Genomic DNA, 11,649 nt, shown 5'->3' with positions numbered 1-11,649 from the left:
GGTTCAACCGGAAAAATCGGGAACCGGTCACCTAGTCGGTCCGAATAACGTAAAAAACCGATTAGCAAAAAACCGGTTGAAAAATCGGTCGAACCGGCGGTTAACCGATGAACCGGAAGAACCGTTCGGTTTTTTAGCGATTTTTAGTTTGAAAACTAATATGCTAAACGACGTCGTTTTGGCTTAAAAAAAAAAAAGAAAAAAAGAGAAAACGCGTAAATGGAAGGAAGCCCTAATAGCAATCAGTTTCCACTTTCCACTCTCCAGAGCTCGAAATCACCAGCACCCAGCCAAGCTCGAAATCACCCAAGCTCGAAATCACCAGCACCCAGCCACCCACAGCCATCAGTGAAGCCCACCGCCATCGCCATCGCCACCGCATCCCGCAGCCAGCCATCCACAGCAGCGACGATGTTGACCACCGCAACCACCACCGCGTCCTGCTTCTCGCCGAGCCCGCCTCCTCTGTCGTCCTCGCCGAGCGTCGCCTTCTGAGGTTCTGTGTTTGATTTTGTTTGCGATTTTGCCTTCATTAGTGAATTTGTTTTTGATTGCTTCATGATTTTTGTTTGCTGCTTCTGATTTTTGTTTGCTGCTTCATGAATTTGATTTTCTTTGATTTTTTTGATTTATTTGCTGAGGTTATTTGTTCATCAGTGAATTGGGTTTTGATTGCTTCATGATTTTTGTTTGCTGCTTCTGATTTTTGTTTGCTGCTTCATGAGTTTGATTTTCTTTGAATGTTTTTGATTTATTTGCTGAGGTTATTTGTTCATCAGTGAATTGGGTTATTTGATGCTATAAATATCATATAAATGCTAATTCTGTATGATTCACAATTATATTATAATTATTGATAATTTTAGGATTAATGAGTTGTGCACTTGTGCTCTCGAATTTATTGAAATAGGTTGAACATACAAAATGAATGAGGGGTTCTGTAATGAGTTGCAGGTATTGGTGGCTCTTCAAGCGGCGCTGACCGTTATTGGTAACTTCACAATGTGCATTGCTGCTTACAGGATATACAAATCGTCCAGCGAAGGCTCCAAGAATTTTTGAATGAAAAAGTATGTGTATATATACTTTGAATGGATGTCCTACTCTTCTCTTGTGTTGATTCTGATTGCTAAACTATATCTTCCATGAACATGCTGATCATTTACCAAAATATGTTGTTAGACAACTATAGAATAGTCCCATAGGCAAAGGCATAGGGTTCACATGATTACTTGAACTCTTTTCATTACATTGAAAAATAAAGCTTTTCAAAGCTACAAGTTTGTTCAGTTTAAGAATCAAAACACAGTACCTTATTACTTGTGAAAGTATTTTAGTAAAGATTTTTCCAAGGTATTAGTTAAGAATTGTAAATAGAAAATACTCAATAATAATCATTACATTTGAAAATTTCAACATATATTTTACATCTCTAAGATCAGCTTTGTGTGTGTTTAGATAAACTACAACTTACTAGGGTAGTGGCTGGGGTAAGCTTTTGTAGAACTCATTCGAAATAAACTTTATTGGAGAAATGTAAAGCATGTGTTATATATTGAAGCAAATGGCATTTGCATGCAGCCTTCCACGAGATCAAGTAAGCAGAGAAGTCCCCTCCAAAATGGTTTGAAGATGTGGTCCATTTCTTTCATAATTCACATGTCATTTTTCTTTTCAAGTAAAGAAAAGCCATCCCATCTTGTCTACCCTCTAAAAAATCCATGCCACCCCATAAAGATAATGAAAGCATTCATAATGGCTCATCAGTCACAAGTCAAAGTGTCAAACTTTGATCATCCACATGGACCTAAACTTTGATGTTTGAAGTTGTTTGTGAACCTCTAATATTAAGTAATGAATAATTTATTATGTGAAATTTTAAATTTTGTTAAGTTAGAAATTATTGAATTTATATATTTAAAATTATTTTTAAGTTTTTTAATAATTTTATTTAATATTTAATTAAACCGGTTGAACCCCGGTCGAACCAGTGAACCATTGAACCAGTGACCTCACCGGTTTATTGACCGGTCCGGTTCTCGCAACCTTGATTTAAACTATAGTTCAATAGATTTTTTTTCGTTTAAAACCCAAAATATTCCCACGACTTATGCATGTATCGCTCATGTTAACTTCTTACATGTCCATGATTTTGGGTTGCACTTAAATAGTGGTGCTTTCGCGTGTTATAGGATTAGAATCCTAAAGTCTATGATACTTCTAACTATACAACGATCTATTTAATTTTTTTAGCACATAATTGTTGATCGGGAAAATATTTTTGATAGAGGTGAATTGTTCAAATCGGTAAAACAGTCGAAAACATAAGCAATTTTTGAAAAGACACATGCGCAAGTATTAGATGGAAGTTCTCGACACGATTCGATTTCAAGGCTTTCGATAAGTCGAGCAAGTCAAATCGAACAAAAGGTACTCAAGTCAGATAATTGAGATAAGTTATTCGAATAAAGTGATTCGAGTAATTATGGAAGTGGAGAAGTTAGTGGCTTCTATCACACGAGAAAATCCTGGGAAACATTTAAGCGGGAATGGTTACTAAGGGGAGCACATTCAAAGTTGTAATTTTGTAATTAATTGTAATTAATTGTCAGTTATCAAAAGTAGATTATAAATACCAAGAAGTCTTAGGGAATAGAGGTTGGAACTTCGTTTTTTAGAAATACACTCAAGCACACTCACTTCCCCAAAGAATTTCTGAGTCTGCATTCGAGTTTAATTTCTGTAAGGTTCCTTCCATGTTTTTAATCTTCCATTTACATTTTTTGTAAACTCTATTTTTCAAGCAAATTTATCTTTTAAGCAATCTTTAATTTCTATGTCCAATTTACATTTCAGTACCTTTATTTTTCACGTTAAAGTCATTTGACTCAGTTGAAGGAATTTTATTACTTTGTTTTGATTTCAACACAATCTCTTCAATTTCAATCAATATTTCTTTTCGAAAACTTTAACTTTTCATCTTTTATTTTGAATTACATATTTTAATTTATCTTTATTCCCAAATCACATCTAATCGAAGACATTTTGATGCACTTTTAGAAAATTGGTACTTACAAAGAGGAGTAGATTTCGCTTTCAAACTACTAGATATCGAACTACCATCGATTTACTAAAAATCGACAAACAATAAGTCATGGTAATCTCATGTTTTACATTATATTTTAAAATTTGGCGAGAAATTACGATTTATATAAAAGGTGGGAGAATAAAATTGTAGTGAATTAAATTTTAGTACAATCTGATAGATTTGTCACTCATTTAGATTAAATAAGTAAATTGAATTCAACATAAAGTTCGCATTGTTTCATAGCAAACAAAATCAAGGGCCAAATTGTCCCCCTCTGTCGAAAATCATCTTCAAGAAAATTGAATCTTTGCTCTATAATTGCCGGCCTTACATGCAATATCCTTAATATAACAAGTATGCTGATCGGTTACGGAGTACTCCCAAGTCCCAAGAATGCTGACTGATCAGTTATAATTTTGGGCATCTCGAAAAATTATTGGAAAATGGTCACGTATGTCAATTGAGAAAAGTGGAATATAATATTCATGATACGAAAAATTAGTCAAGTTATTATTTGTCATGTAATGACAGTTGAAATGACGAAAATAACTTTAATTATAGAAGTAAAATATCATAAATAGATAATTTTAAAATAAGGACGTGGTTCAGCGATCAAGGACGATTATATATTCGTTTAATTTCTTTTGAGACCATTTACTATTTAATTGTTGTTTACTTCTTTTTTTAACTGTTGTTTACTTAGCCACTATATTTATTTAGATTTTAATAAATAAAACCTTGAAAGTGGATTGACATGACTTAGAACATATTTGACAATTAAAAATAGAGTAATTGACTTTATTAAACCAAAGATGAAAAGAAGTAACGCAATTCATCTAAAGCAGAAATCCACACGTGAATCATCCAGGAGAGCAATTCTATATAAATCGAAATAGCTTTGGCAGATTTACGTTCCTTCATAAATCGAAACACCCTTGGTTGAATTAAGCATGACCAAGGTAAATCTAAGAGGGCTGTTTCGATTTATGTGGAGATGCACAATGTTGAATGTAAATCTATAGCAACCGTTTCAATTTATATAGCACCTATTTTAGTAAATCTAGTGGGACCAATTCGATTTATGCGTTAGTGGGGCACCTAGTAAATCTATGCCCACTGATTCGATTTATGCATGTTTTGCACCCACTCTAATTCGAAACACAGCCTATAGATTTACTACCAGCTTCACTATAAATATAGTTCGAAAAGGTCACTTTCGAACCATATGCCCCACCACCCTTCCCCACCAAATCCCTTCCAAAAAAAAATGCTCAACACTTCAAAAAAATTAATGTGATGGGAGATAATCCGGACCGACTTTATCGCCTAGACGGAGTTTCCCACATTGCTGGTGTCGTCAATGAAGAGGTTAGTATGTCCTAGTTTTTTTTTAAATTATTGTTTAATCATTCACGTTTATTTTTTCAAAAGCAGTATTATAGAAATAGTAGTTGGTACGAATAGGTAAGAAAAATGTTAGTAGTGAAGATTATGAAACAACTGGGTTAATTTATTTTTTAACAAATAGCCTTAAACTAGATAGAATGGGTAAATTAGTGGCTTAATAATGTAAAGAGGTGTAGCCGAGAAAGTTAAAATTTAAAATAGTGGTAGAATAAGAAGGACCAATCTGAGTGATGTAGACTATGAAGAAGTTGACCGCATTTTTTTAAAGAGAATAGTATTAAAGTAGACTTTGAAGTAGATGTGGGCCGTCATTTAGATATTATTAAGATTAGTGATTGAATATCGAAAGCGTGAGTTGGGCTGGCTGGTTAAATTTGTTTTTTATAAGTATAAGAATTAACTTTATTATGCCCAATATCATGAATTAATGAAATGATTTTGTGTGCGTCCCAGTTGCGTGATTTGACTCCGTTCATGTGATTATTAGGATTACTTTATTGTTATGTAGATATTTTTCATATAGTGCTGACGGAGAAATTGTTATGTTGTTTATGTAGCCTCATCAATGTATCGGTAGCATGAGGTGACAGCAGGGTATGCGATTGGATGACAGGATCGTTCCGTACTTGCAGATGGCTGGTTTATACCATCTTGCGAGGCTAAACGAGACCTGGTTTAGATTGGATGAGCCGTTGATCAGTGCATTTGTGGAGAGGTGGCGTCCGAAGACGCACACGTTTCATATGCCATTCAGGGAGTGCACGATTACACTGCAAGACGTAGCGTACCAGTTAGGGTTGCCGATAGATGGACAGTACGTTAGTGGATGCTTGACAGAGTTCGAGCGGTACATCCAAGGCGGTCGCCCAGCTTGGGTTTGCTTCCAAGAGCTTCTAGGTGTATTGCCTCCTGCGGGCTGCATCAATAAGTTTACAGTGAGATGCAGCTAGATGCAGGAGACCTTTGGTGAGATACCTGACGGGGCTGACGATGCCACTATCCAGCGGTATGCTAGAGCCTATATCATGATGCTTTTGGGTACCCAGCTATTTGAGGACAAGTCTGGGACTCGCCTACACATCAGATGGCTCCCGTATGTAGCCAGGCTTGAGGACATGGGGGGTACAGTTGGGGATCAGCTGCTTTGTCATGGTTATACAGGTGCATGTGCCGCGTGGCAAACAGAAACGTTGTCAAGTTAGCCGGTCCGTTGCAGCTGCTTCAGTCATAGATCTTCTGGCGATTTCCTGGCTTCAGACCAGCTGGATATGATATCGTCCGCTGGCCATTGGCGTCGAGGTGATGTTATATTAATGTTCTATGTTTTTGTTTTAAATTTCGTGGTAATTTTCTATTAATACCGTTGCATGTGCTTTCAGGTGGTCCGGTTACAACCCGACCGCGAGTGAGAGGGGACCTCGGGCTGCTCATTGGAGGCTCAGGATAGATCTCCTTCAGGCTGGTGATGTGAGTATTTTTCTAAATCTAAGTAGTTAACATATAATGTCAGCTTCTTAACAATGTACTGTTAACTAATAGCTGCTACGTATATTACTTTGCACAGTTTTCTTAGATGCCGTATAGCACTCCAGAAGTAGTCTAGGTTGTTCACCCGGAGATACTTGAGCCTCGTCATATGGCGTTGTGGAGGAGCGTGACATCGCTGATTTATCTTGCTGTCATAGAGTGGCACCAGGTAGATCAAGTGCTACCTCAGTTTGGTGGAGTTCAGCCTCTCCCACGGTCAGCACTGAACATTGATTTCTTGATGGCGAAGGATGGCAGAGGCGGTGACCGTTGGTTCCCGTATACCTTGCAGTTCTGGCACCTCCATTGGGACAGCCGCGTAGATCATGTCCTTCGGTTTGACGTTGTTCCGAATCCAGGCCCGTCACATGACTTTCTTGATTGGTGGGCCAGCATGGTTGGAGATTCTTGTCACCTGAGCTACTACTTGGTGATCCCAGGGCAGTTCCTATACCTGCCGAGGCACTTCAGCGAGGCCCAGGACGAGTTCCAGACATGGATAGGGTGGATGATGTTCCAGATAGACGTAGAGTAGAGCAGAGAGCTCGTGTTGGTACACGTCGGAATGGCTGTGAGTGGCAGTGGCTCGATCAGGCTATGGAGGCGGGCGAGGGGAGGGGACGTGTACATGCACGACGTGGTAGGGGTGGACAATGTAGGCCTGCAGGTAGAGGGAGAGGTGGACAGGATGACGACGACGGTGGTGATCACGGAGGAGGGGATGGCAGGGGAGATGCGGGTGGCATGCCCGGTGGAGTTGGTGGATAGAAGCACGGCACTAGAGGTAGCGGCTCACATGGTGGGGACTGGTATGGCTCAGGTGCGGGAGAGAATACTGGCGAGGGTCCTAGCGGGGGCGCCGGAGGGGCATTCGGCGATTACTTTGTTGGTGTCCCCAATGATGACCATCCTGTCCATGAGAGCCAGACATGGGTTAGCCCTGGTCGTTTGTTGTCGGACAAGCTCACTAGTGATGGGCTTGATGCGGAGTTCGGATCCTCACATTTTTTGGAGGAGATTAGTGTTATCATGCAGGAGGACGAGGCAGCACGTTAGAGACATTCTGCCACCGGACCCCAGTCACACCTTGTCGTTGATCTGAATGCTTCTCCGTCTGGCATGCCACACGAGCCTTTTGCCTTGGGTGGTACTCCTCCTTCAGCTCACCTAGCAGGCCCGCAGATTGTGACTAGGCCTTCTGGGCCACCTCCACAGACTGAGGGCGGATCTTCCAGACCACCCACACTGGTTGTACAGGAGGAGGAGGCAGCTGGCGACGGTGCGGATGAGGATGAGCTGCCACTCACCGATAGACCTCGTAGAGTCCAACGGGCACGATGCTGCTTCACAGGGTCGCATCTATTTGGATGAGTTATTGTTACATGTATGTGCTGCATGAGAGCATGATTTCCTAGATGTATCGTTGCACGTGTTACTTATGTTTTACTATGTTTAACTTGTGATATGTTTATGCATAACCGATGTATCCGTTGTTGAAGCAGAACAAATCGAGCGTTCAAAAAGGATAAAAAGTAACTTAAGCAACACATCTGGAAATTAATACAATAGTTTCCAACATAGATACTATATATAACGATGACGACATTACCCAATTACATTGGAAATACATAAAAGGATACAACTAAGAGTTGGTGGTACGTAAACCCAATAACACTGAACATGACAACACATAACCTAAATGCTGACATACTCTTATGCTAAATAACTAAGTAAGGCCTAGGCTGAGTCTCTTGGTGCCGATCCGAACCCACCTTGTGGACATCGCCTACATGTGTGTCCTGCTTCTCGACACAACCCGCATGTCTTCAGTCTGTTTGGGTCAGCCTCATCCATGCTAGTCCGGATCCTAGTGCTTCGGGGGCGTCCTTCAGCGGCACGCCTCATGGAGGGGTCTGGGATGACTGTCGGTCCATCGTATGGTGGCCAAAAACCCTCTGGTATTGGTGGGGTAAATCCCATCCAATACACGTTGAATACCAACCTCAGGCTATATACCTCATGTACATAGGGGTGCCATGTCAGACGTGAATACGCACAACAGGCCAAGGCATGAGGACATGGATAATGAAGTGCTTGGAAATAACCGCAATCACATGTCTGTGCCTGTAGTGACACTCTATAACTACCAAGTGAAAATGATCCAGTAGGGGTGATCTCCGCCACTGTGAACTCGGAGTTCTCCCTGTCATACAAAGTCACTGTAAAACACCGAGACGCCTTTAGATTGGCCTCTATAGCCTTAACCAGCTGCTGGCTAAATTGTTGTCCGGTACCCAGCTGTGCCTCTGCCTCTCTTCCCTTGCGCACAAAAAGCTCCGCCAACCGTCCGTACGAGGACTTCACCAGAGAACACACTGGAAGGTTCCTAACCCCCTTAAGAATCGAGTTCACACACTCAGAGATATTTGTCGTCATATGCCCGAATCTCCTTCCCTCATCCCGATGCTGTGTCCATAGTGTATAGTCAATCCTGTTAGCCCAATCACACATGGCCGGATCTTCAGAACGGAGGATATCAAACTAATAATTGAATTCCACCTCGGTCTTGGCATAAGCTGCGTTCACCAGAAGCCTCCGTGCATCCTTGCCCTTAAAGGTGAGGGCAAAGTTGGCAGCCACGTGTCAAATACAGAATGCACGGTAGGCAGCGGGTGGTAGCCAACCGCCCTCAGGTGCCTCTAATGCAGCCTTTATGCCATTGTGCCGATCTGATATCACTAAGATGCCTGGCTGCAGAGTGACGTGCTGGCGGAGGTAGGAGAGGAAAAATGCCCATGACTCAGCATTCTCACCCTCCACAAGTGCGAATGCAATAGGTAGGATGTTGGAATTCCCGTCCTGAGCAATCGCAACGAGCAATGTCCCCCCATATTTTCCGTACAAGTGGGTACCATCGATGCTAACCAACGGCTTGCAATGCCGGAAAGCCTCAATACATGGTGGGAATGTCCAAAAAAGATGGTGGAAGTACGCATGGGCATCATCCACTTGCCCTCCCACACGCACAGGACTCGTCCTCATAACTACAACACTTTCTGGCATCGTCACTTGTACACCTAGAACCCATCATGGCAGCTCACTGTATGACTCATCCCAGTCTCCGTAGATTTGTGCCACTGCCTTCTTCTTCGCCATCCAAATCCTCCTATAAGTTGGTCTAAAACCGAAATGTGCCTCTGTCGCATTCAGGAGGACCTTGATACACACGGCAGCATCAGCTCTAACCATCGGCATTATGAATGCTAAGATCACATGATAGTCGAGACTCCTGTGGTCACTCGATATCGAGGTGGCTAGAGAAGTATGAGGGCTATTGTACCGTTTCACCTCCCAAATCCCTTTGTGCTGCCGAAGACTTATCCGAATACACCATGCGCACCCATTGCCGAACTCCTTACACTTCCCATAATACTTGCGATAATCGGACTGAACCACCTTGTACTGAACCCCGCGTCGGATGTTGTAGGTCTTCACACTTAACATGGCCTCCTCTTTGTCCTGAAACTGTTGACTGACCTGAAACTTTGTTACCCCCCCCCCCGCCTTGCTGTGTGCCTCTAGCACTGAATCCAACATGTTCGGAATGATCCGCCTGTTGTCTCATAGCATCCAAGTCCAACGTAGAAAAGTGAGGGGGTACTGCAGCGTCCCTGAACTAGACCCTCCCGCACCCCCCAACTGGATTGCTCCCTACTATATCTTCACCACTCTCATCAGCAATCATGTCCGGCTCCACATCGTCATCCTCATCATCATCCCGTAATACATCATCTACACCATCCGGTGCAAACCCATGCAACGAAACCGGTGCCGTATCAACAATACCAACTGCTCTGTCACCACTGCGATTTAGATCCACTGCGAAGGATGAGGATGCAACCAACATTGCCTCAGGCGCAATCACAGGCATCGATGACGAGGCACCACTTGGCCTCAAAGTAGAACATGCGGCCGTTGCAACGGCTTGGGGGTTCCGGTTCGAACCGCCTGCGCTGGAAACCACATCCACAAGCTTGGCCAACAACTCAGGCATCCTCACCTCGGAAAACTGCTGGCGACAATGAAATAGAACTTCCAAATCCTCATCACTACCTATTACTAACAAATCGTACTTCACATCATCCCGCAAAACTGAGATCGGGATTCTATAAAACAACTTTTCAACCCGTTTCACGCCTTGTAACCCCAACTTCTGGATTATAGAATTCAAGAACTCATTGAAACTAGTTGAAGGTTTTAGAAAAATTATTAAGGGGATCCTTATCAGTGAACTTAATTTCTGACCGTATTTTTTTTTCTTTATCGACCCTCTATAGTGCACTAATACTACAAAGCTCTCTTCATTAGCCATTGTGGTTTTTACTCTCATTCTCAACTGACCTTGGTTTTATATTTATAGGCGTTCTGATCCTATTAAATCTAATCAGTCCCATTCGAATTACACCATCACACCTTTTGTACATAAATCGAATTGGCTCCATGAGATTTACTAGGATAGGTGCTATATATATATAAATCGAAATAGATGTTGTAGATTTATATGAAAACTTTGTGTACGTTCACATAAATCGAAAGACCCCTATTAGATTTACTTTGATAATGAATAATTCGACCACACCTCTTTTGATTTACATAGGAACCTAAATCTAACAATGCTGTTTCAATTTGTATAGAAATGCTGCTTGGGTGATTCACGTGTGGATTTCTGTTTTGGATGAATTACGATACGTTCTTTTCGATTCGGTTTAATAGTGTTATTTACCCTTAAAAATATTTGAGAATAATAGTTTAAAAATAAAGAGTCATATTTTTTATTTTTTATTTTTAATTATTACTAAAATAAATAAATAATCTTAGATATAATAAATATATAATTATAGATATTATATATATAAAATTATAAATATTAAGTTAAATAATATAACTTTACGTTATTGTCTTAATATTACTCTTAATAATCAGTAGAATTGATCTTAACGAATTATAAGTTATGTCTTGAAAAATAATTTATTATTTATACAAAACATTCATTTAAAATAAACAGAATGCTAAACCAAAAATCGTGATTACAGAAAAAGAGAAAAAAATGACATCAATACAAAAATAACATACAAATTTTAACCGTAGATTGACATATTATTTTAAAAAAGAAAATAAACTTAAAAATATGTAATTGTTCACTTCAAAATTTTTATTTGGTTATAATATTATTTTTGTATAAAGTATGTACAGTTTTTTTATTATTGAATTTTTACATTATATCTTGTACACAAATAAAATTGAAAAGATTGAAAAAAAAATTATGAACGGACAAAAATTACCTAAGCATTGTGTGTAAAATACCTTTTAACATTTTGTTACTTATATTTGAGCTTTAATATAGGACAATGATTTAAAGATGAAAATAAAAAAAACTAATTAAAATGGTTTATATTTTAGTTCTTTATACAAATTTTAGTACTTACTAAGACCAAAAATTAATTTCTAGATAAAATATGGAAAATAAACTTAAAATAATGCATTAATATTGACTATTGGTGCATAATTTTTGTCTTTAGTGATAACAACTTTTCACAATTTGTAAAATGCATAAAGAACTAATAAAA

The 11,649-nt window shown here is 39.8% G+C and overlaps 1 protein-coding gene and 1 long non-coding RNA gene across 2 annotated transcripts; one reads left to right on the top strand and one right to left on the bottom strand.

The window, feature by feature from the left end:
- The first annotated feature begins 213 nt into the window (after window positions 1-213).
- LOC114926160 (uncharacterized) lies at window positions 214-1,876 on the top strand. Its single transcript, XR_003816628.2, has 3 exons — window positions 214-496; window positions 955-1,070; window positions 1,582-1,876. It is a non-coding gene; the product is annotated as an uncharacterized lncRNA (long non-coding RNA).
- Window positions 1,877-7,759: 5,883 nt separating this feature from the next.
- On the bottom strand, window positions 7,760-8,533 carry LOC114926146 (uncharacterized). Its single transcript, XM_029296653.1, has one exon. It carries the CDS (start codon window positions 8,531-8,533, stop codon window positions 7,760-7,762), a length of 774 nt encoding a protein of 257 aa, XP_029152486.1.
- Between the last annotated feature and the right edge of the window lie 3,116 nt (window positions 8,534-11,649).

This window comes from Arachis hypogaea, chromosome 20, assembly GCF_003086295.3.
Source record: "Arachis hypogaea cultivar Tifrunner chromosome 20, arahy.Tifrunner.gnm2.J5K5, whole genome shotgun sequence".
In the NCBI taxonomy this organism is placed as follows: Eukaryota; Viridiplantae; Streptophyta; class Magnoliopsida; order Fabales; family Fabaceae; genus Arachis; species Arachis hypogaea.
Note: the sequence above shows the minus strand (reverse complement) of the source record. Positions and strands in the feature narration are given on the sequence as shown.